The sequence below is a fragment of the Rhinolophus sinicus genome, chromosome 10 (genome assembly GCF_057876585.1).
Source record: "Rhinolophus sinicus isolate RSI-liver-muscle chromosome 10, RSI-T2T, whole genome shotgun sequence".
Classification (NCBI taxonomy): domain Eukaryota; kingdom Metazoa; phylum Chordata; class Mammalia; order Chiroptera; family Rhinolophidae; genus Rhinolophus; species Rhinolophus sinicus.
The window spans coordinates 14,250,527-14,274,606 of record NC_142510.1 but is presented as its reverse complement, the minus strand read 5'-3'; the positions used below and the strand labels follow the sequence as shown (position 1 = coordinate 14,274,606).

At 55.7% G+C, this 24,080-nt stretch overlaps 3 protein-coding genes and 1 long non-coding RNA gene across 4 annotated transcripts in view; 1 reads left to right on the top strand and 3 right to left on the bottom strand.

Annotated features, from left to right (window-relative positions):
* The window catches only part of LOC109439324 (uncharacterized), a 139,199-nt gene that overhangs the window by 40,780 nt on the left and 74,339 nt on the right, over nucleotides 1-24,080 (top strand). The window lies entirely within an intron of this gene.
* On the bottom strand, nucleotides 490-6,778 carry LOC148756850 (pancreatic adenocarcinoma up-regulated factor-like). The gene is made up of 4 exons (XM_088801498.1): nucleotides 6,724-6,778; nucleotides 6,394-6,499; nucleotides 4,878-5,217; nucleotides 490-549 (listed from the first exon to the last, which is right to left on the bottom strand). The coding sequence occupies exons 1-4, from the start codon at nucleotides 6,776-6,778 to the stop codon at nucleotides 490-492; spliced, it is 561 nt and encodes a 186-aa protein (XP_088657624.1).
* LOC148756849 (pancreatic adenocarcinoma up-regulated factor-like) lies at nucleotides 12,679-14,578 on the bottom strand. The gene is made up of 3 exons (XM_088801497.1): nucleotides 14,524-14,578; nucleotides 14,194-14,299; nucleotides 12,679-13,021 (listed from the first exon to the last, which is right to left on the bottom strand). The coding sequence occupies exons 1-3, from the start codon at nucleotides 14,576-14,578 to the stop codon at nucleotides 12,679-12,681; spliced, it is 504 nt and encodes a 167-aa protein (XP_088657623.1).
* LOC148756848 (pancreatic adenocarcinoma up-regulated factor-like) lies at nucleotides 21,054-23,075 on the bottom strand. Its single transcript, XM_088801490.1, has 3 exons — nucleotides 22,995-23,075; nucleotides 22,665-22,770; nucleotides 21,054-21,490 (listed from the first exon to the last, which is right to left on the bottom strand). Exons 1-3 carry the CDS (start codon nucleotides 23,047-23,049, stop codon nucleotides 21,169-21,171), a joined length of 483 nt encoding a protein of 160 aa, XP_088657616.1. The 5' UTR covers nucleotides 23,050-23,075; the 3' UTR covers nucleotides 21,054-21,168.

The window sequence follows — 24,080 nt, the reverse complement described above, 5'->3', positions numbered from 1 at the left end:
TGTGTCCGACACTTGCGCTGGAGCACCAGCAGGGGGCGCCAGGCCACCTTCGGGCGCCCGGCGGGAGGGAGGTTCAGCGCCCACCCTCCCGCCGCCGGGCAGCAGCTCCTGTCTGCCAACGGCCAGCATGGGCTCTTCTGCCTCTCCGGGATCGGCTTCAAGTGGGGATCTGCCCCAGAGAAGCCGTCCGCCCAAGGGCCCGCCGCGGTAACAGGGGAGCCGGCGACCAGCGAGGGGAAGGGAGTCACAGCGAGATCGCCGGCGTGTTCCTGAGCCGGTCCGAGGTGGCACCGCGCGCGGCATCCTCGTGGCTAGCTGTGCTCGTTCACCTGGCGAGGCCGGGACACCAGGTGACTCCGCGGGTACCCCCTGACAAGGCCAGAGCGACCCTGAATGCCCGTGTTGAATAAATGTTCCTCACACCCGTGAACCCGCGTGGTCCTTGTCACCAAAGGGAGTGGGTCCGGGCGCCCCCAAGCTCTCTTGCCCCTAGCTCTGACCCTGGGCCCGCACACTGCGGGAGGATTGCGTCCCGATGACGCCCAGGTCCTGAGACCAGGTGGGGCGTCTCAGCCAACGCCTGACTCCGTGGTGTCACGCTGTGTTTGCTGCGGGAACCATGGAGGCATTTGTGGATGGAGAAGCGTCCCACAAATAAGGATTGACTGTCCCACCGACCGCCTCGCATTAGTCCACACAGCAGCCCTGAGCTGGCGCCATTGTCCGCCTCTCCTCCTCTCCCTCCTCCTCCTCTCCCTCCTCCTCTCCCTCCTCTTCCTCTCCCTCCTCCTCTCCCTCCTCTTCCTCTCCCTCCTCCTCTTCCTCTCCCTCCTCCTCTCCCTCCTCCTCCTCTCCCTCCTCCTCTCCCTCCTCCTCTCCCTCCTCTTCCTTTCCCTCCTCCTCTTCCTCTCCCTCCTCCTCTTCCTCTCCCTCCTCCTCTCCCTCCTCCTCTCCCTCCTCTTCCTCTCCCTCCTCCTCTTCCTCTCCCTCCTCTTCTCCCTCCTCCTCTTCCTCTCCCTCCTCCTCTCCCTCCTCCTCTTCCTCTCCCTCCTCCTCTCCCTCCTCTTCCTCTCCCTCCTCCTCTCCCTCCTCTTCCTCTCCCTCCTCTCCCTCCTCCTCTCCCTCCTCCTCTCCCTCCTCTTCCTCTCCCTCCTCCTCTCCCTCCTATTCCTCTCCCTCCTCCTCTCCCTCCTCTTCCTCTCCCTCCTCCTCTCCCTCCTCCTCTCCCTCCTCCTCTCCCTCCTCTTCCTCTCCCTCCTCCTCTCCCTCCTCTTCCTCTCCCTCCTCCTCTTCCTCTCCCTCCTCCCCTCGTCCTATCTGCTCCCCATCACAAGACAGTGAGTGCTACGCGGATCACTGCTGTCACTTTTCAAGTGAACGTCGTCCCATTTCTGACTCTCCTTGTTGCCACACCAGGAGATATGGGGAGACACGGTCTCTCCTCGCAGTCGCAGCCCCAAGAAAGGTGGGAGCCGGTGAAAGGGGTCAAGAATCCCCTGAGGACTGAAAACAGATTTTTTTTTTTTAGCGAGTGAAGGGCAAGACCATTCTGCAACAGCACTGGCCCTCAGGCAACACAGAGCAGATGCAAAGTGGGACGGGAAGAGCCCGGCCCACCCCAGCAGCTTCTCCCCCACGCGGGAAGAATGGGGGTCCTGCGAAGCAACCTCAGACACGCTCCTCAAAATGTTTCTTACCTGTGTTCTATAAATTCCTGTGCTTTTATTATTGACACATTAAAAGACAAGTATGAAAACACCCATAACTTTGACATAGTTTATGAGTATACATTCCAAGATACATGGGACAATACTCGAGAAAAATGTCAGCTTATATCTCACGCAGGAAGATGAGGATTGGTTGGGAAATCTTTGCCTTGGTCTGGGGTTCCGAACCCAGACTCTACAGCCAGACTCCTCAAGTTAAACCCCAACTCTGTCACATTTTGTGTGACTTAGAGCCACTGCTCTCCGTGCCTCCGTTTTCTCCTTTTGCAAATGGTGATAATGGAAGCCCTGTCCTAATAGGGCTGCTCTGAGTAGGGAGGCCGCGGGGGCTGGGGCCTGGCGCTTGGCTGTTTGGCTATTGCAGGTGGATCGATGCGGGCATGCTCTGTATCACAACGTAGAATGTGTTTCTTCCTGAGGATTGTGGTGCAAAATGTTTGGAAGCCTTGACCCTGGAGGATTCTGGGACTCAGACCTTGGCAAATGCTCATGTGGGATTCCAGGCTTCGGACAGGGGATACAAAGAACGTGCAATGTCGGGGGTCTGCATTAGTTTCCCGTTGCTGCTGTAACAATTTACCACACTTCGAGGAGTGATGCCCTTGTGTGGGGACAGAGCCCCAGAAAGCAGTTTCCAGGCTCTCGGCCTCACATAGAAAGGTGCTGGCTCAGGTAGTAAATGGCCATGCACTGTGATTGGATGGCCATCAGCTGTGGCTAGTTGGCCGTCAGCTGTAACCAGTGAGCCAATTGCCACTAATATAACTGCTGTGGCTACGCTAGCAGAGAGAAGAATGGTGGCTAGCAAGAAGATGGCGGCTGGGCTGGCAAGCGTGGATGCAGAGATGTGGATGCCGCCAGCGAGAATATAGCGGTATGACTCCCCTACCTATGGCTCCGTGGGTGTTCCTTTTTGGCCTCACAATGTTCTGTATTCTTATGTGGGGAGCAGGACCAGAGACCCCGCCGGGTCTCCCGCACGACAAATGGCGCAGTGAGCAGGGTATGGTGCCGGCCAAAGCTCTTCGAAGGGCGGTGGAGCAGTTTGTGTGTGAGTCTGAGGATGACCACCAGGAGGAGCAGCTGCCGGAGAGCTGGACCCCCGTGGAGGGGTGGGAGGACGAGGACGGTTCCCCAACCAGCACAGGCCGGAGAAAGCGAAGGTCATTGCAGCCCTGTGGGCCGGGAGGTTCCTGCTCGGGCAGCCCGGATGCAGGACTTGTAGTCCCAGGAGGTAACGCTTGCTGAGTCCTCCGTGGGAGATGAGGGTGAGGTCAAGGTCATCCCTCACCCCAGGACAGCCCTGGCGAATGACTATGGACTATGGGGAATTGCCTTCCATCCCTAATTTAATGGACAGCTTGACTGTTTGTTTGGGAATATACCACCATGTAGCGGAACTGGGGGATATTGGCTTTTGTGTTTTGACCGGCCGCCATCGAGAATATGTAAGCACCTTGACTGTGAGTTGCTGTTGTTCCAGCACGGTACCCTGAGAGGCCCAGAGAGAGTGGCAGTGCCCTGAGAGCCCTGGCTCTGCCCAGGAAGTCTGGCTGAGCCCAGAGAGAGTGGCAGTGCCCTGAGAACCCTGGCTGAGCCCAGGAAGTCTGGCTGTGCCCTGAGATGCCCGGGCTGTGCCCAGGAAGTCGGGCTGTTCCCAGAGAGAGTGGCAGTGCCCTGAGAAACCCTGGCTGTGTCCGGGAAGACAGGTGGTACCCTAAGAAGCCCAGGAAGTCTGGCTGTGCCCAGAAGTACTGGTGGTGCCCTGAGAAACCCTGGCTGTGCCCAGAGAGCCTGGCTGTGTCCAGGATACTGCATTCACCTCCAGGCTCCTCGCACAGGGCTCCTCGCGGAAGACGCTTGTCGCATAGATTGTGAGGCGAGAGCCTGTAGGGGTGGAGTGTGGGGACAGAGCCCCAGAAAGCAGTTTCCAGGCTCTTGGCCTCACATAGACAGGTGCTGGCTCAGGTAGTAAATGGCCATCAACTGTGATTGCATGGCCATCAACTGTGGCTAGTTGGCCGTCAGCTGTAACCAGTGAGCCATTGGCCACTAATATGACTGCTGTGGCTACGCTAGCAGAGAGAAGAATGGGCGCTAGCAAGAAGATGGAGGCTGGGCTGGCAAGCGTGGATGGCGGTTTGCGGACAGTGTGGATCCAGCCTCCAGTGAGAGTATAGTGCCGCCAGAGAGAATATAGTGGTATGACTCCCCTACCTATGGCTCCGTGGGTGTTCCTTTTTGGCCTCACCATATCCTGCGTTCTTGTGTGGGGAGTGGGAGCAGAGACCCCGCAGGTCCCCTGCATGACACTTTGGCTATCTCTGGTTTCCACCTTTGTCTATGTGGATCCCTCTGCCTAGAATGTCCTCTTCCCCTTATCTCACCTGGCCAGTTCTCACTCAGCCTTTAGGACTTAGTTCAGACACTGCCTCCTCCAGGAAGGTTTCCCTGAAGCACACCTCCATCACCCCACCTCTGGGAAGGTGCCTGTGCACAACGCCCTGCATGGATCCCAATTAACACAGATGCCACAACCATCTGTTATCACCTTCTTCTGCGTTCATCCCCCATGGGGAGCCCTTCAGCTGGACACCTGGCTTCTTTATATCCCCAGTGCTCAGGAGAGCCTGGCATGGGGAGGTTTTGGCAAATGTGTGCTGAATGGGTGAGTGAATGGATGAATGAATGAAGGAGTGACTTCCCTGAAGCCCCTTGCGTAATCAGGGAAGTCTGGAACTGAGCCTGGGCCAGCGGAGGCCCGCTGGCTGGGCTTGGGGTAGGGAGTCGGGGGCAGGGCATCCCGAGAGCCAGGAATCCTCAAGGATTGTGGGATCGGCCCAGGTCTGCATGGGCAGGTCCTGCATTCTCAGCACAATCACCAGGACTTGTAGGGGCAGACCCACCTCCTGTCTCGTCCTGCAGCTTGGTTCACTGAGCTCCACCCCAGAGGGCTCAGCCCTCATACACTCAGAGGGCTTTGGTTGTACCCCAGACCAAGAACCACACCTGGAAGCACTGTTCCTGCAGAAGCTTCATTTATTGGATTCCGATTCAGGGTCCCACCTCAGTGCCGTCAGCCCGCCACTAGCGAGACGTCCTCAGCAAGATGACCCCACGCCCCATCCCTGGGGACCCAGGAGCACTCACTTTCTTCATGTTATCTGATTGCTGCTCAACGCCAAGCTCGTTTCGAGGATAATCCCACTTAAAACCAATGCCCGTGAGGCCGAGGACCTGATACTGGCCAAAGAGTCCTGTGAGCACCTTTTCGGGCTGCTCAGGGTAGGCGACGAAGCTGCGGCCATCATCTTTCCCAAAAGTAGCATTGCGCCCAGTGTCGGTGTATAGGACCAGGTACCGGAAGTAAACCCTGTGCGTGCCGTACACCCCTATAATGTGTTCTTCCGGCCACAGGAGGAATTCCTGCATTTCCCCGCCTGAGACACCATATATTTCGCTCCAGTTGGATCCATGTTTCACCTGGATACTGGGACAAAGGGGGAACTTTGAATACCCCAGATCCAGGGTGATTCACCTCTCCCCAGGTCCTCTACCCCCGCATCACCTCTCCCCTCCCCCCCCCCCAGTCACTGGCAGGAGGGCAACCCTGTCACTGCATTACAAGTCCCTGAGCACATGGCTTGGGGTTCCTGAGACACATACTGGTGTCAAACCCCTGCTCTGCCGCTTTCGGACTCTCTGGTCTTGGGCTTGTTATCCAGCCTCTCTGGGCCTCAGTTTCTTCATCTGCAAAGTGGGAGTGATGGTTGGGAGAAAGCACTGAGGTCTCCGTAAGGAGAGTTCTGCACAGAGCCCGGTCACCATGACCCTCAGGCGGCGCCAGCTGTCATGATTGTTCAGAGTGGGGAGCTGTCCCCTGGCCAAGCTTGGGCTTTGTGAGCCCAAGTCACTCCAAGTGGATCAGGTTGCAGTTCTGAGAAGCAGGTGAGCTCCCACACTTACTGGGGGGGGGGGAATTCCACTCGCTCTACCCATCCGGACTCATCTGTGTGTCCTCGGTGCCTGTCCTAGAGCCTCCGCCACCACCTCCCCTGCCCGCAACTCGTCCCCTGTAGTGCCAGCTTCTCTGCCCCATTCTCCTCCCAGGTCCCTGGGACCCCTTAAGTGCAGAGCAAAGATTTGCCCCAGGCTTTGAGCAAGGACATCAAGCCCACATTAGGGGAATGTCCCTGGTCTTTCTGCCTGTACACACTTTTGGCGACTTGTGTTCAATCAGGGGTCCACTGACCTTCATTTCCTTTCCTCCTTGACCCTGACCTTCCCCCCTGATTTTCCCATCAGGCATTCACAGACTGAAAGGCCGGTTTTGGTTGAGTTGGGTTTGGGTTGAAAGAAGAAAGTAGGGAGAAACATCACCTCCCCCCCCTTTTTGAGGTCAATCCAGAAAGCAATGATTGTACTTGCAGGTGGAGACAGAAAGAAGTGAGGTTAGCACGCAGGAGAGGAGGTGGCTGAGGAGAAGGGACACATGGAAAGGTGAAGGCTGGTGGCTGCCTGACTCCCAGGACTCAAGTGGCCTCAAAGAGTCATCAAGAGCCGAGTGAAGATGTTGGAGAAGAGGTGGTGACCCCCCTCCCCAGGTTCCCAAGACTGTGGAATGAATTGGGTCACAGGGATAGGGCCGTGCCCTGCTTCTACTCACCTCTTAAATATGCCTATAGGACCCACAGACACCCGAATCCCGGTTATATCATTGTCTTCATCTACAGGGCTACTGAAGTACGTTCCTCCTCCACTCCCATACATCACTAGATGGATAAAAGAACCACATGAAAACAACAACACACACACAGTAATATACAGGTTATCTTTGCCCAGACTCGATGCAGCCCCTCCAGGCAGACGGGACGGTCCTGAGACTAGAGTTAGTCTGTGACAAGGACTAAGCATAGACTCTGGTCTCCTCGTTGGAGGGGCTGAGGGTGGCCACCAGGGGAATGGGCTGGAGAGAGGCAGACCCAGCCAGACTTACGCTGTGCCCAGCAGGTGGTACTCCAGAGGAGGGTGAGGGTCAGCCACAGCAGCATGGCTTCTGGCTGGTGAGTCCCAAGGCTCCTGGAGAGAAGGGATAGGCCACCTGGCTCTCAGAGAGGGGCCCTGCCTGACCTGGTTGGGTCCCATCCATGAGAGGGGAACACCACCTACCTGACCAGGAAAATCTTGTCACCCAGTCCTGGCACTGGGAGTCTTGCACCTGGGTGCCCTTCACCTGGCCCTTTATACTCTCCCAAGCCCTGTGGGCCCCCATCCAGAAGGAAGGAGCAGGGGCCACCAGGAGGACAGGAAGGAGCTGGTCGGCGGGGGTTCTTCTGGGGGAATCCCCGGAGCCATCCTAGGGGAGGCTCCCGGACATGCTGTGTTTGTTTTCTTGGATCCAGGGCCAGGTTTGTGTACAAACAAAATGAGACAGTGACAGGGATTTCACTGTCACCTCTGGGTCTCTCTCCTCAGCACCTGAACTAAATCTTGACTTCATAGGTGGGGGATGTTGGCTGAGAGCCCTTCTCAGGTTGGCCAAATGGGTTTCAACCCCATGGGGGGGATGTAGGTCAAATGTCCACAGAAGGTTCATGGGGCGCAGGAATCCTGTCTTGTGCACAATTGAGTTCAAGACCTCATTCAGGCCTGGGCAGAGCCTGGAGTCCTGCGGGCATTCCATTTAACAAACACAACAGAGAGGTGCTCTGTGCTGAAAACTGTGCCCTTTCTTCTGACTCTGCACTGGTTTCCCTGGAAAGGCTTGTCGTGCGGGAGACCCTGCTCGCTGCGGCATTTGTCCTGCGGGGCAGCCGGCGGGGTCTCTGCTCCCACTCCCCACACAAGAACGCAGGATATGGTGAGGCCAAAAAGGAACACCCGCGGAGCCATAGGTAAGGGAGTCATACCACTATATTCTCTCTGGCGGCACTATACTCTCACTGGAGGCTGGATCCACACTGTCCACAAACCGCCATCCACGCTTGCCAGCCCAGCCGCCATCTTCTTGCTAGCCCCATTCTCTCTTCTTCTCTCTGCGAGCGTAGCCACAGCAGTTATATTAGTGGCCAATGGCTCACTGGTTACAGCTGATGGCCAACTAGCCACAGCTGATGGCCATGCAATCACAGTTGATGGCCATTTACTACCTGAGCCTGGCACCTGTCTATGTGAGGCCGAGAGCCTGGAAACTGCTTTTTGGGGTTCTGTCCCCACAAGGCTCCTTGATGCTCAGGCCTCCCATCCCCCAGGCTCCAGAAACCTCCTCCTGAAAGGAGGTGGAAGAGTCCTAGGACCTCACAGCACAGCTCTGGGAGGCAGGGGCTGGCACGTTGCACAAAGGGGCATGTGGTCCTGCCCCAGCCCAGCCGGAGGGTACTTTTGCAAGTTTTGCTGCCAATTCAGGCATTTTCTTTCCAGCTCCAAGCTGGCAGGGTATGGCGCCCAGAGAGTGTGTCTGGGCGAGGACTCCAGGAAGCCCTACCTGGGGTAGGAGTTGGAAGAAGAGACAGCTTTCTAGACTGAGCAAAGAGGGGATAACTGAAGTTGCCCGAAAGCACACATGAGGCACATTTTCATAGAGCTGTGAACATAAATTGGTAGGGGAGTCATACCACTATAGTGTCGCTGGCGGCTGGGTTGGAGACACAGGAAGCAGGAGCCACAATCTGCCGTCTGCTTCTCTGCCAACCAACCCACTCCTCGCTAACTGCAATCCGCGCTTGCTAGTTCAGCCAAGGCAGTTATATCAGTGGCCAATGGCTAATCTCTAACAGTTTATGGCCAACTAGTCACAGCTGATGGCCATCTACTACCCGAGCCAGCACCTTTCCACCTGAGGCTGAGAGCCTGGAAACTGCTCTCCTGGCTCTGCCCCCACAGGCCTCCAACACCTTTTGGAGGAAGCGGCTGTGACCACTGGTCAGAGGACAAGTGAGCAAAGCACCTGTCCCGAGACAGAAGTGCATGTAATGAATCGGGAGAAGTCCCAGCCGCAGCCCAGGGGCTGGACGGTTGGTACAGAAGGGAAAGAACTGTCCACGCCCGCGGGAGAAGCGGGCTGCCAGTGCAGGCCAGCAAATGGGCAGACGGTAGAAAGAACTTCCTAGACGTGGGGCGGGCAGAGCTGGGACAAGGCATGGAGCGGGGCACGGAGACCTTGGGCAGGCAGGGACGGGCCAGTGAGTCCGCCTCCCTCCCGCCCCAGCATCCAGCTGAAGCTTGGGGAGCATTGGAGCCCGCGGTACGGAGCGCCCGGCGGCCGCGCGCAGGAGTTCCTACTGCGGTCGGGCGAGAGAATCACCGCGGTGGCCGGCAGCGCGCGCGCCTGTGTCCGACACTTGCGCTGGAGCACCAGCAGGGGGCGCCAGGCCACCCTCGGGCGCCCGGCGGGAGGGAGGTTCAGCGCCCACCCTCCCGCCGCCGGGCAGCAGCTCCTGTCTGCCAACGGCCAGCATGGGCTCTTCTGCCTCTCCGGGATCGGCTTCAAGTGGGGATCTGCCCCAGAGAAGCCGTCCGCCCAAGGGCCCGCCGCGGTAACAGGGGAGCCGGCGACCAGCGAGGGGAAGGGAGTCACAGCGAGATCGCCGGCGGGTTCCTGAGCCGGTCCGAGGTGGCACCGCGCGCGGCATCCTCGTGGCTAGCTGTGCTCGTTCACCTGGCGAGGCCGGGACACCAGGTGACTCCGCGGGTACCCCCTGACAAGGCCAGAGCGACCCTGAATGCCCGTGTTGAATAAATGTTCCTCACACCCGTGAACCGGCGTGGTCCTTGTCACCAAAGGGAGTGGGTCTGGGCGCCCCCAAGCTCTCTTGCCCCTAGTTCTGACCCTGGGCCCGCACACTGCGGGAGCATTGCGTCCCGATGACGCCCAGGTCCTGAGACTAGGTGGCGCGTCTCAGCCAACGCCTGACTCCGTGGTGTCACGCTGTGTTTGCTGCGGGAACCATGGAGGCATTTGTGGATGGAGAAGCGTCCCACAAATAAGGATTGACTGTCCCACCGACCGCCTCGCATTAGTCCACACAGCAGCCCTGAGCTGGCGCCATTGTCCGCCTCTCCTCCTCTCCCTCCTCTTCCTCTCCCTCCTCCTCTCCCTCCTCCTCTCCCTCCTCCTCTCCCTCCTCTTCCTCTCCCTCCTCCTCTCCCTCCTCTTCCTCTCCCTTTTCCTCTCCCTCCTCTTCCTCTCCCTCCTCCTCTCCCTCCTCTTCCTCTCCCTCCTCCTCTCCCTCCTCTTCCTCTCCCTCCTCTCCCTCCTCCTCTCCCTCCTCCTCTCCCTCCTCTTCCTCTCCCTCCTCCTCTCCCTCCTATTCCTCTCCCTCCTCCTCTCCCTCCTCTTCCTCTCCCTCCTCCTCTCCCTCCTCCTCTCCCTCCTCTTCCTCTCCCTCCTCCTCTCCCTCCTCTTCCTCTCCCTCCTCCTCTTCCTCTCCCTCCTCCCCTCGTCCTATCTGCTCCCCATCACAAGACAGTGAGTGCTACGCGGATCACTGCTGTCACTTTTCAAGTGAACGTTGTCCCATTTCTGACTCTCCTTGTTGCCACACCAGGAGATATGGGGAGACACGGTCTCTCCTCGCAGTCGCAGCCCCAAGAAAGGTGGGAGCCGGTGAAAGGGGTCAAGAATCCCCTGAGGACTGAAAAGAGATTTTATTTTAGCAAGTGAAGGGCAAGACCATTCTGCAACAGCACTGGCCCTCAGGCAACACAGAGCAGATGCAAAAGTGGGACGGGAAGACCCCAGCCCACCCCAGCAGCTTCTCCCCCTCGCGGGAAGAATGGGGGTCCTGCGAAGCAACCTCAGACACGCTCCTCAAAATGTTTCTTACCTGTGTTCTATAAATTCCTGTGCTTTTATTATTGACACATTAAAAGACAAGTCTGAAAACATCCATAACTTTGACGTAATTATGAGTATACATTCCACGATATATGGGACAATACTCGTAATTGATATGACAAAGTCACAGGCACTGTGTGCAAGGTTACATTCATACTTGAATAAAAACAATTTCCAGCAGAAGACAGCGGAAATAAAGAAGTAATTTTCCCCCATCTAAGTTCATGGATTCTCTGAATGTTCCCCACAGCCTCCAGACTGAAACCCCAAAGTGGTTCTCCACCAGCATTTAAAATTAAAGCAAAGAAGAGAAAAATGTCAGCTTATATCTCATGCAGGAAGATGAGGATTGGTTGAGAAATGTTTGCCTTGGTCTGGGGTTCAGAACCCAGACTTTACCGCCAGACTCCTCAAGTTAAACCCCAACTCTGTCACATATTGTGTGACTTAGAGCCACTGCTCTCCGTGCCTCCGTTTTCTCCTTTTGCAAATGGTGATAATGGAAGTCCTGTCCTAATAGGGCTGCTGTGAGTAGGGAGGCTGCGGGGGCTGGGGCCTGGCGCTTGGCTGTTTGGCTATTGCAGATGGATCGATGCGGGCATGCTCTGTATCACAACGTAGAATGTGTTTCTTCCTGAGGATTGTGGTGCAAAATGTTTGGAAGCCTTGACCCTGGAGGATTCTGGGACTCAGACCTTGGCAAACGCTCATGTGGGATTCCATGCTTGGGACAGGGGATACAAAGAACGTGCAAGGTCGGGGGTCTGCATTAGTTTCCCGTTGCTGCTCTAACAATTTACCACACTTGGAGGAGCGCTGCCCTTGGCTATCTCTGGCTTTCACCTTTGTCTATGTGGATCCCTCTGCCTAGCATGTCCTCTTCCCCTTATCTCCACCTGGCCAGTTCTCACTCTGCCTTTAGGACTTAGTTCAGACACTGCCTCCTCCAGGAAGGTTTCCCTGAAGCACACCTCCACCACCCCACCTCTGGGAAGGTGCCTGTGCACAACGCCCTGCATGGATCCCAATTAACACAGATGTCACAACCATCTGTTATCATCTGCTTCTGCGTTCGTCCCCCATGGGGAGCCCTTCAGCTGGACACGTGGCTTCTTTATATCCCCAGTGCTCAGGAGAGCCTGGCATTGGTGAGGTTTTGGCAAATGTGTGCTGAGTGGGTGAGTGAATGGGTGAATGAATGAAGGAGTGACTTCCCTGAAGCCCCTTGCATAATCAGAGAAGTCTGGAACTGAGCCTGGGCCAGCAGAGGCCCGCTGGCTGGTCTTGGGGTAGGGAGTCGGGGGCAGGGCATCCCGAGAGCCAGGAATCCTCAAGGATTGTGGGATCGGCCCAGGTCTGCATGGGCGGGTCCTGCATTCTCAGCAGAATCACCAGGACTTGGAGGGTCAGACCCACCTCCTGTCTCGTCCTGCAGCTTGGTTCACTGAGCTCCTGTAGGGAGCCATGGTTACAGATAACTCTCAGTCTTACAGAATGGCTCGGTTAATGCTTAACCTGTTTCTGCTCCTAAGGCAATGTTTTTGCCAGCGCCTGGAGAGTGTTTACAAGTTGCTGAGGAATGTGGTGAGAATGGCCAGTTCCCGGACACTGAGGATTGATGGCTATCGGGATAATTGGTAGATTCTGCCATGGGATAATTACTTTTGGGAGTTTCAGTGATTCTATAGTTTCTATGTAAAAGTTAAAGATCTACTTTCGCTGAGGTAATGCATATTTTCATTGTTAAACTGCACGTACTAAAACGGTATATATTGGTGATGGGAAATAAACTCGGGGCTTCAGCATCACTGAAGACCGGCCGCATCAACATTTGTGTGAGTGTCTTTTTATCCATTCCCACTCCCCCATTTAGGTACTGATCGACTCGTGGCGGCTGGTCCGCCATAAGCTCCACCCCAGAGGGCTCAGCCCTCAACACTCAGAGGGCTTTGGTTGTACCCCAGACCAAGAACCACACCTGGAAGCACTGTTCCTGCAGAAGCTTCATTTATTGGATTCCGATTCAGGGTCCCACCTCAGTGCCGTCAGCCCGCCACTAGCCAGACATATACAGCAAGGTGACCCCACTCCCCATCCCTGGGGACCCAGGGGCAGTCAACCATTCATCCCCTCTGATTGCTGCTCAGCGCCAAGCTCTTCTCGAGGATAATCCCACTTAAAACCAATGCCCGTGAGGCCGAGGCCCTCATACTGGCCATAGATTCCTGTGAGCACCTTTTCGTTCTGCTCGGGATGGACAACGAAGCTGCGGCCACCTTCTTTCCCAAAGGTCGCATTGCGCCCAGTGTCGGTGTATAGGACCAGATACTGGAGGAAAATAGTGTGCATGCCGAACACCTCTGTAATGTGTTCTTCCGGCCACAGGAGGAATTCCTGCATTTCCCCGCCTGAGACACCATATATTTCGCTCCAGTTGGATCCATGTTTCACCTGGATACTGGGACAAAGGGGGAACTTTGAATACTCCAGATCCAGGGTGACTCACCACGCCCCAGGTCCTCTACCCCTGCATCACCTCTCCCCCCTCCCCCCAGTCACTGGCAAGGAGAGTGACCCTGTCACTGCAATACAAGTCCCTGAGCACATGGCTTGGGGTTCCTGAGACACATACTGGTGTCAAACCCCTGCTCTGCCGCTTTCGGACTCTGTGGTCTTGGGCTTGTTATCCAGCCTCTCTGGGCCTCAGTTTCTTCATCTGAAAAGTGGGAGTTATGGTTGGGAGCAGGCCCTGAGGTCTCCGTAAGGAGAGTTCTGCACAGAGCCTGGTCACCATGACCCTCAGGCGGCGCCAGCTGTCATGATTGTTCAGAGTGGGGAGCTGTCCACTGGCCAAGCTTGGGCTTTCTGAGCCCAAGTCACTCCAAGTGGATCAGGTTGCAGTTCTGAGAAGCAGGTGAGCTCCCACACTTATTGGGGGAGGGGGTTTCCACTCACTCCACCCATCTGGACTCATCTGTGTGTCCTCGGTGCCTGTCCTAGAGCCTCCGCCGCCACCTCCCCTGCCCACAACTCATCCCCTGTAGTGCCACCTTCTCTGCCCCATTCTCCTCCCAGGTCCCAGGGACCCCTTAAGTGCAGAGCAAAGATTTGCCCCAGGCTTTGAGCAAGGACATCACCCCCACATTAGGGGAATGTCCCTGGTCTTTCTGCCTGTACACACTTTTGGCGACTTGTGTTCAATCAGGGGTCCACTGACCTTCATTTCCTTTCCTCCTTGACCCTGACCTTCCCCCCTGATTTTCCCATCAGGCATTCTCAGACTGAAAGGCCGGTTTTGGTTGAGTTGGGTTTGGGTTGAAAGGAGAAAGTAGGGAGAAACATCACCCCCCCGCCTTTTTGAGGTCAGTCCAGAAAGCAATGACTGGACTTGCAGGTGGAGACAGAAAGAAGTGAGGTTAGCACGCAGGAGAGGAGGTGGCTGAGGAAAAGGGACACATGGAAAGGTGATGGCTGGTGGCTGCCTGACTCCAAGGACTCAAGTGGCCTCAAAGAGTCATCAAGAGCCTAGTGAAGATGTTGGAGAAGAGGCGGGGACCCCCCTCCCCAAGTTCCCAAGACTGTGGAATGAATTGGGTCACAGGGATAGGGCCGTGCCCTGCTTGTACTCACCTTCTAAATAAGCCTAAAGCACCCACAGACAACCGAATCCCAGTTATATCACTGTCTTCATCTACAGGGCTACTGAAATACGTTCCTCCTCCATTCCCCGACATCTCTAGATGGATAAAAGAAGAATATGAAAAAAACAACACACACACAGTATTATACAGGTTATCTTTGCCCAGACTCGATGCAGCCCCTCCAGGCAGACGGGACGGTCCGGAGACTAGAGTTAGTCTGTGACAAGGACTGAGCCTAGACTCTGGTCTCCTCGTTGGAGGGGCTGAGGGTGGCCACCAGGGGGATGGGCTGGAGAGAGGCAGACCCAGCCAGACTTACGCTGTGCCCAGCAGGTGGTACTCCAGAGGAGGGTGAGGGTCAGCCACAGCAGCATGGCGTCTGGCTGGTGAGTCCCAAGGCTCCTGGAGAGAAGGGATAGGCCACCTGACTCTCAGAGAGGGGCCCTGCCTGACCTTGTTGGGCCCCATCCATGAGAGGTGAGCACCACCTACCTGGCCAGGAAAATCTTGTCACCCAGTCCTGGAAAGGGAGTCTTGCACCTGGGTGCCCTTCACCTGGCCCTTTATACTCTCCCAAGCCCTGTGGGCCCCCATCCAGAAGGAAGGAGCAGGGGCCACCAGGGGGACAGGAAGGAGCGGTCAGCGGGGGTTCTTTCTGGGGGAATCCCCGGAGCCATCCTAGGGGCGGCTCCCGGACATGCTGTGTTTGTTTTCTTGGATCCAGGGCCTACACAAACAAAACGAGACAGTGACAGGGATGTCACTGTCACCTCTGGGTCTCTCTCCTCAGCACCTGAACTAAATCTTGACTTCATAGGTGGGGGATGTTGGCTGAGAGCCCTTCTCAGGTTGGCCAAATGGGTTTCAACCCCATGGGGGGATGTAGGTCAAATGTCCACAGAAGGTTCATGGGGCGCAGGAATCCTGTCTTGTGCACAATTGAGTTCAAGACCTCATTCAGGCCTGGGCAGAGCCTGGAGTCCTGTGGGCTTCCAGGAACCCAGGTCAAGTTCCTAGCTTCCCCTCAGAGCCGGAATGGACGATCCAGTTCTGTGTGTCTGGTGCGAGGTGGAAGACATATCCCAGGGCTTCCACGGGCTGTCACTTGGAAGATGTCTGTGATCTTTCCTCTGTGTCAGGTCTGGGAGTAGCTAAGGATGAACTAGCCTTAACGGGCTATAGGATGACCAACAGCAAAGGTGCAATGACAGGAGGCACAGAGCATTGGAGACAGGTGAGCCTCCAGGCCAGTCCTTCCAAAGGCACCTGTGGCCAGGCCAAGGGGTCAGATTTTATTTGGAAGGTAACGGTGTAATTCTTAAGGGTTCTGGGGACCCTGCTGGTGTGGCAAGTTCAGGCTTTCTGCGAAGGGCCGGAGCTAAGGCTGTCCACAGGGGTCTCCCCAACCATGAGAAGAGCCACAGGGTGTCAAGATAGGGGCTGAATGGGGGTGTGGGTGCTGGAGCCAGATCAGGTCCAAGTCCTTTCTTCTCTACTTGCTAGTCATGCGATTTGGGGAGCATATGTCATCTCTATGTGCCTCGAGTATTTCATCTGATATATGTGGATAATGGTAGAAACTACTCACAGGGTGTTATGAGAATTTAACAAGATGCTTCTCCAGCTAAGGGTCTGAACACCAAAGACTTTATGCCACGTGGACAGGTATACAAGGTTTTTCTTTGCAGCATCCTTTGAAATCACAGATTAAAAACAACAAGACTTGTCCGTCTAGAGGTGACCCGTTACATAAATGATGCTGTCATCCATACAGTGGAATACTACAGAGGTGTGAAGAAGGAATGAAACACTCCTGCCGCACTGACACATTGCCCAAGGACACAGGCCACTGGAGACACGATGGATTAGAATGTCCTCATTTGCCTACAAGGCTACAAAGAATGGCCTCATGTGTACACAGACTTGCTTTGGGAGTGCTGACTCACCAGGAGCTGGGAACACTGGTTTCATCAGGATGGCAGTGCTGGAAGGACTGGAGAATGGGGTGGAGGCCCTGTTAGCTGGCACCTCCATTGTATTCAGCAGGTACCAAGGGCAGGGGTTAGTGACGACGGTCTGCAGCCGAAGCTGGCCCTCTGCCTGTTTCTGCACAGCCCATGAGCTAAGAACACTTTTTACATTTTTTTAAATGGTTAGGAAATACTCAAAAAAAAAAAAGAATAGTATTTTGTGACACAGGAACATTCTATGAAATTCCAGTGCTATCACCCACCAATAAAGTGTTACTCATTTGCATATATTCTGGGGCTGCTTTCAACTACAGGCGGAGCTAAGTCCAAGTGACAGAGACTTTAAAACCTAGGAAACCTAAACTGTGTACTCTCTGGCCCTTCACTCACAAAGTCAGCCGACCCCTGGTGATCCCTCTTCCTGGGAACAGTCGCAGCCCTGTCCATGGTGCTGGACACACGGGGCTTGGAGGTCAGGAGGGGCGTTCCATTTAACAAACACAACAGAGAGGTGCTCTATGCTGAAAACTGTGCCCTTTCTTCTGACTCTGCAGTGGTTTCCCTGGAAAGGCTCCTTGATGCTCAGGCCTCCCATCCCCCAGGCTCCAGAAACCTCCTCCTGAAAGGAGGTGGAAGAGGCCTAGGACCTCACAGCACAGCTCTGGGAGGCAGGGGCTGGCACGTTGCACAAAGGGGCTTGTGGTCCTGCCCCAGCCCACCCGGAGGGTACTTTTGCGAGTTTTGCTGCCAATTCAGGCATTTTCTTCCCAGCCCCAAGCTGGCAGGGTTTGGCGCCCAGAGAGTGTGTCTGGGCGAGGACTCCAGGAAGCCCTACCTGGGGTGGGAGTTGGAAGAAGAGACAGGTTTCTGGCCTGAGCAACGAGGGGATAACTGAACTTGCCCGAAAGCACACATGAGGCACATTTTCATAGAGCTGTGAACATAAATTGGTAGGGGAGTCATACCACTATAGTGTCGCTGGCGGCTAGGTTGGAGACACAGGAAGCAGGAGCCACAATGTGCCGTCTGCTTCTCTGCCAACCCACCCACTCCTTGCTAACTGCAATTTGCGCTTGCTAGTTCTGCCAAGGCAGTTATATCAGTGGCCAATGGCTAATCGCTAACAGCTTATGGCCAACTAGTCACAGCTGATGGCCATCTACTACCCGAGCCGGCACCTTTCCACCTGAGGCCGAGAGCCTGGAAACTGCTCTCCTGGCTCTGCCCCCACAGGCCTCCAACACCTTTTGGAGGAAGCGGCTGTGACTACTGGTCAGAGGACAAGTGAGCAAAGCACCTGTCCCGAGACAGAAGTGCATGTAATGAATCGGGAGAAGTCCCAGCCGCAGCCCAGGGGCTGGACGGTTGGTACAGAAGGGAAAGAACTGTCCACGCCCACGGGAGAAGCGGGCTGCCAGTGCAGGCCAGCAAATGGGCAGACGGTAGAAAGGACTTCCTAGACGTGGGGCGGGCAGAGCTGGGACAAGGCATGGAGCGGGGCACGGAGACCTTGGGCAGGCAGGGACGGGCCAGTGAGTCCGCCTCCCTCCCGCCCCAGCATCCAGCTGAAGTTTGGGGAGCGTTGGAGCCCGCGGTACGGAGCGCCCGGCGGCCGCGCGCAGGAGTTCCTACTGCGGTCGGGCGAGAGAATCACCGCGGTGGCCGGCAGCGCGCGCGCCTGTGTCCGACACTTGCGCTGGAGCACCAGCAGGGGGCGCCAGGCCACCTTCGGGCGCCCGGCGGGAGGGAGGTTCAGCGCCCACCCTCCCGCCGCCGGGCAGCAGCTCCTGTCTGCCAACGGCCAGCATGGGCTCTTCTGCCTCTCCGGGATCGGCTTCAAGTGGGGATCTGCCCCAGAGAAGCCGTCCGCCCAAGGGCCCGCCGCGGTAACAGGGGAGCCGGCGACCAGCGAGGGGAAGGGAGTCACAGCGAGATCGCCGGCGGGTTCCTGAGCCGGTCCGAGGTGGCACCGCGCGCGGCATCCTCGTGGCTAGCTGTGCTCGTTCACCTGGCGAGGCCGGGACGCCAGGTGACTCCGCGGGTACCCCCTGACAAGGCCAGAGCGACCCTGAATGCCCGTGTTGAATAAATGTTCCTCACACCCGTGAACCGGCGTGGTCCTTGTCACCAAAGGGAGTGGGTCCGGGCGCCCCCAAGCTCTCTTGCCCCTAGCTCTGACCCTGGGCCCGCACACTGCGGGAGGATGCGTCCCGATGACACCCAGGTCCTGAGACTAGGTGGGGCGTCTCAGCCAACGCCTGACTCCGTGGTGCCACGCTGTGTTTGCTGCGGGAACCATGGAGGAATTTGTGGATGGAGAACCGTCCCACAAATAAGGATTGACTGTCCCACCGACCGTCTCACATTAGTCCACACAGCAGCCCTGAGCTGGCGCCATTGTCCGCCCCTCCTCCTCTCCCTCCTCCCCTCATCCGATCTGCTCCCCATCACAAGACAGTGAGTGCTACGCGGATCACTGCTGTCACTTTTCAAGTGAACGTTGTCCCATTTCTGACTCTCCTTGTTGCCACACCAGGAGATATGGGGAGACACGGTCTCTCCTTGCAGTCATCAGCCCCAAGAAAGGTGGGAGCCGGTGAAAGGGGTCAAGAATCCCCTGAGGACTGAAAACAGATTTTTATTTTAGCAAGTGAAGGGCAAGACAATTCTGCAACAGCACTGGCCCTCAGGCAACACAGAGCAGATGCAAAAGTGGGACGGGAAGACCCCAGCCCACTCCAGCAGCTTCTCCCCCACGCGGGAAGAAAAGGGGGTCCTGCGAAGCAACCTCAGACACGCTTGTCAAAATGTTTCTTACCTGTGTTCTATAAATTCCTGTGCTTTTATTATTGACACATTAAAAGACAAGTCTGGGGCCGGCCCAGTGGCTCAGGTGGTTAGAGCTCTGTGCTCCTAACTCTGAAGTCTGCTGGTTTGATTCCCACATGGGCCAGTGGGCTCTCAACCACAAGGTTGCCAGTTCAATTCCGCGAATCCCACAAGGGATGGTGGGCTCTGCCCCCTGAAACTAAGATTGAACACGGCACCTTGAGCTGAGCTGTGCTGAGCTCCTGGATGGCTCAGTTGGTTGTAGCGCGTCCTCTCAACCACAAGGTTGCCGGTTCGACTCCCGCAAGGGATGGTGGGCTGTGCCCCCTGCACCTAGCAATGGCAACTGGACCTGGAGCTGAGCTGCGCCCTCTGTAACTAAGACTGAAAGGACAACAACTTGAAGCTGAACGGACCCCCCCAGAACTAAGATTGAAAGGACAACAACTTGGAAAAAAGTCCTGGAAGTACACACTGTTCCAAAATAAAAGTCCTGTTCCCCTTCCCCAATAAAATCTTTTTTTTTTTAAAGACAAGTATGAAAACATCCATATTTTTGACATAGTTATGAGTATACATTCCAAGATATATGGGACAATACTCGTAATTGATATGACAAAGTCACAGGCACTGTGTGCAAGGTTACATTCATACTTGAATGAAAACAATTTCCAGCAGAAGACAGCGGAAATAAAGAAGTAATTTTCCCCCATCTAAGTTCATGGATTCTCTGAATTTTCCCCACAGCCTCCGGACTGAAACCCCAAAGTGGTTCTCCACCAGCATTTAAAATTAAAGCAAAGAAGAGAAAAATGTCAGCTTATATCTCATGCAGGAAGATGAGGATTGGTTGGGAAATCTTTGCCTTGGTCTGGGGTTCAGAACCCAGACTCTACAGCCAGACACCTCAAGTTAAACCCCAACTCTGTCACATACTGTGTGCCTTAGAGCCACTGCTCTCCGAGCCTCCATTTTCTCCTTTTGCAAATGGTGATAATGGAAGTCCTGTCCTAATAGGGCTGCTGTGATTAGGGAATCCGCGTGGGCTGGGGCCTGGCGCTTGGCTGTTTGGCTATTGCAGATGGATCGATGCGGGCATGCCCTGTATCACAACATAGAATGTGTTTCTTCCTGAGGATTGTGGTGCAAAATGTTTGGAAGCCTTGACCCTGGAGGATTCTGGGACTCAGACCTTGGCAAACGCTCATGTGGGATTCCAGGATTGGGACAGGGGATACAAAGAACGTGCAAGGTCGGGGGTCTGCATTAGTTTCCCATTGCTGCTCTAACAATTTACCACACTTGGAGGAGCGCTGCCCTTGGCTATCTCTGGCTTTCACCTTTGTCTATGTGGATCCCTCTGCCTAGCATGTCCTCTTCCCCTTATCTCCACCTGGCCAGTTCTCACTCAGCCTTTAGGACTTAGTTCAGACACTGCCTCCTCCAGGAAGGTTTCCCTGAAGCACACCGCCATCACCCCACCTCTGGGAAGGTGCCTGTGCACAACGCCCTGCATGGATCCCAATTAACACAGATGCCGCAACCATCTGTTATCACCTTCTTCTGCGTTCATCCCCCATGGGGAGCCCTTCATCTGGACACGTGGCTTCTTTATATCCCCAGTGCTCAGGAGAGCCTGACATGGATTTTGGCAAATATGTGCTGAATGTGTGAGTGAATAGGTGAATGAATGAAGGAGTGACTTCCCTGAAGCCCCTTGCGTAATCAGGGAAGTCAGGAACTGAGCCTGGGCCACGCTGGCTGGTCTTGGGGTAGGGAGTCGGGGGCAGGGCATCCCGAGAGCCAGGAATCCTCAACGATTGTGGGATCGGCCCAGGTCTGCATGGGCAGGTCCTGCATTCTCAGCACAATCACCAGGGCTTGGAGGGTCAGACCCACCTCCTGTCTCGTCCTGCAGCTTGGTTCTCTGAGCTCCACCCCAGAGGGCTCAGCCCTCAACACTCAGAGGGCTTTGGTTGTACCCCAGATCAAGAACCACACCTGGAAGCACTGTTCCTGCAGAAGGTTTATTTATTGGATTCTGATTCAGGGTCCCCCTCAGTGCCGTCAGCCCACCACTAGCCAGACGTCCTCAGCAAGGTGACCCCACTCCCCATCCCTGGGGACCCAGGAGCACTCAACCTTTCTTCGGGTTATTTATTTGATTACTGCTGAACTCCAAGCTCGTTTCGAGGATAATCCCACTTAAAACCAATGCCCGTGAGGCCGAGGCCCTGAGACTGGCCAAAGATTCCTGTGAGCACCTTTTCGGGCTGCTCAGGGTAGACGACGAAGCTGCGGCCATCTTCTTTCCCAAATGCAGCCCAGCGCCCAATGTCGGTGTATAGGACCAGGTACCGGAGGTAAATCCTGTGCATGCCGTACACCCCTATAATGTGTTCTTCCGGCCACAGGAGGAATTCCTGCGTTTGCCCGCCTGGGACACCATATATTTCGCTCCAGTTGGATCCATGTTTCACCTGAATACTGGGACAAAGGGGGAACTTTGAATACCCCAGATCCAGGGTGACTCACCACTCCCCAGGTCCTCTACCCCTGCATCACCTCTCCCCTCCCCCCCCCAGTCACTGGGAAGGAGAGTGACCCTGTCACTGCAATACAAGTCCCTGAGCACATGGCTTGGGGTTCCTGAGACACATACTGGTGTCAAACCCCTGCTCTGCCGCTTTCGGACTCTGTGGTCTTGGGCTTGTTATCCAGCCTCTCTGGGCCTCAGTTTCTTCATCTGCAAAGTGGGAGTTATGGTTGGGAGCAGGCACTGAGGTCTCCGTATGGAGAGTTCTGCACAGAGCCCGGTCACCATGACCCTCAGGCGGCGCCAGCTGTCATGATTGTTCAGAGTGGGGAGCTGTCCCCTGGCCAAGCTTGGGCTTTCTGAGCCCAGGTCACTCCAAGTGGATCAGGTTGCAGTTCTGAGAAGCAGGTGAGCTCCCACACTTATTGGGGGAGGGGGTTTCCACTCACTCCACCCATCTGGACTCATCTGTGTGTCCTCGGTGCCTGTCCTAGAGCCTCCGCTGCCACCTCCCCTGCCCGCAACTCGTCCCCCGTAATGCCAGCTTCTCTGCCCCATTCGGTCTACCAGGTCCCAGGGACCCCTTAAGTGCAGAGCAAAGATTTGCCCCAGGCTTTGAGCAAGGACATCAAGCCCACATTAGGGGAATGTCCCTGGTCTTTCTGCCTGTACACACTTTTGGCGATTTGTGTTCAATCAGGGGTCCACTGACCTTCATTTCCTTTCCTCCTTGAACCTGACCTTCCTCCCTGATTTTCCCATCAGGCATTCTCGGACTGAAAGGCCGGTTTTGGTTGAGTTGGGTTTGGGTTGAAAGGAGAAAGTAGGGAGAAACATCACCCCCCCCCCCTTTTGAGGTCAATCCAGAAAGCAATGACTGGACTTGCAGGTGGAGACAGAAAGAAGTGAGGTGAGCACGCAGGAGAGGAGGTGGCTGAGGAAAAGGGACACATGGAAAGGTGATGGCTGGTGGCTGCCTGACTCCAAGGACTCAAGTGGCCTCAAAGTGTCATCACGAGCCTAGTGAAGATGTTGGAGAAGAGGCGGTGACCCCGCTCCCCAAGTTCCCAAGACTGTGGAATGAATTGGGTCACAGGGATAGGGCCATGCCCTGGTCCTACTCACCTCTTAAATATGCCTATAGGACCCACAGACACCCGAATCCCAGTTATATCATTGTCTTCATCTACAGGGCTACTGAAATACGTTCCTCCTCCATTCCCATACATCACTAGATGGATAAAAGAAGAAGATGAAAAAAACCACACACGCACAGTAATATACAGGTTATCTTTGCCCAGACTCGATGCAGCCCCTCCAGGCAGACGGGACGGTCCGGAGACTAGAGTTAGTCTGTGACAAGGACTGAGCCTAGACTCTGGTCTCCTCGTTGGAGGGGCTGAGGGTGGCCACCAGGGGGATGGGCTGGAGAGAGGCAGACCCAGCCAGACTTACGCTGTGCCCAGCAGGTGGTACTCCAGAGGAGGGTGAGGGTCAGCCACAGCAGCATGACTTCTGGCTGGTGAGTCCCAAGGCTCCTGGAGAGAAGGGATAGGCCACCTGGCTCTCAGAGAGGGGCCCTGCCTGACTTTGTTGGGCCCCATCCATGAGAGGGGAGCACCACCTACCTGGCCAGGAAAATCTTGTCACCCAGTCCTGGCACTGGGAGTCTTGCACCTGGGTGCCCTTCACCTGGCCCTTTATACTCTCCCAAGCCCTGTGGGCCCCCATCCAGAAGGAAGGAGCAGGGGCCACCAGGGGGACAGGAAGGAGCTGGTCGGCGGGGGTTCTTCCTGGGGGAATCACCGGAGCCATCCTAGGGGCGGCTCCCGGACATGCTGTGCTTGTTTTCTTGGACCCAGGGCCTACACAAACAAAACGAGACAGTGACAGGGATTTCACTGTCACCTCTGGGTCTCTCTCCTCAGCACCTGAACTAAATCTTGACTTCATAGGTGGGGGATGTTGGCTGAGAGCCCTTCTCAGGTTGGCCAAACGGGTTTCAACCGCATGGGGGGATGTAGGTCAAATGTCCACAGAAGGTTCATGGGGCGCAGGAATCCTGTCTTGTTCACAATTGAGTTCAAGACCTCATTCAGGCCTGGGCAGAGCCTGGAGTCCTGTGGGCTTCCAGGAGCCCAGGTCAAGTTCCCAGCTCCCCCTCAGAGCTGGAATGGACGATCCAGTTCTATGTGTCTGGTGCGAGGTGGAAGACATATCCCAGGGCTTCCACGGGCTGTCACTTGGAAGATGTCTGTGATCTTTCCTCTGTGTCAGGTCTGGGAGTAGCTAAGGATAAACTAGCCTTAATGGGCTGTAGGATGACCAACAGCAAAGGTGCAATGACAGGAGGCACAGAGCATTGGAGACAGGTGAGCCTCCAGGCCAGTCCTTCCAAAGGCACCTGTGGCCAGGCCAAGGGGTCAGATTTTATTTGGAAGGTAATGGTGTAATTCTTAAGGGTTCTGGGGACCCTACTAGTGTGGCAAGTTCAGGCTTTCTGCGAAGGGCCGGAGCTAAGGCTGTCCACAGGGGTCTCCC

Excerpts from the sequence above, each read along its gene's own strand:
- LOC148756850 (XM_088801498.1), bottom strand. The coding sequence starts at position 6,778 with ATGCTGCTGTGGCTGACCCTCACCCTCCTCTGGAGTACCACCTGCTGG. Across the intron at positions 6,500-6,723 it reads TACCACCTGCTGGGCACAGC|TGATGTATGGGAGTGGAGGA; the intron begins GTAAGTCTGGCT and ends TTATCCATCTAG. Across the intron at positions 550-4,877 it reads AATCAGATAACATGAAGAAA|GACCTGGGCGTCATCGGGAC; the intron begins GTGAGTGCTCCT and ends ACCTGGTCTCAG.
- LOC148756849 (XM_088801497.1), bottom strand. The coding sequence starts at position 14,578 with ATGCTGCTGTGGCTGACCCTCACCCTCCTCTGGAGTACCACCTGCTGG. Across the intron at positions 14,300-14,523 it reads TACCACCTGCTGGGCACAGC|AGATGTCGGGGAATGGAGGA; the intron begins GTAAGTCTGGCT and ends TTATCCATCTAG. Across the intron at positions 13,022-14,193 it reads GCTTTAGGCTTATTTAGAAG|TATCCAGGTGAAACATGGAT; the intron begins GTGAGTACAAGC and ends CCTTTGTCCCAG.
- LOC148756848 (XM_088801490.1), bottom strand. The coding sequence starts at position 23,049 with ATGCTGCTGTGGCTGACCCTCACCCTCCTCTGGAGTACCACCTGCTGG. Across the intron at positions 22,771-22,994 it reads TACCACCTGCTGGGCACAGC|TGATGTATGGGAATGGAGGA; the intron begins GTAAGTCTGGCT and ends TTATCCATCTAG. Across the intron at positions 21,491-22,664 it reads CCTATAGGCATATTTAAGAG|TATTCAGGTGAAACATGGAT; the intron begins GTGAGTAGGACC and ends CCTTTGTCCCAG.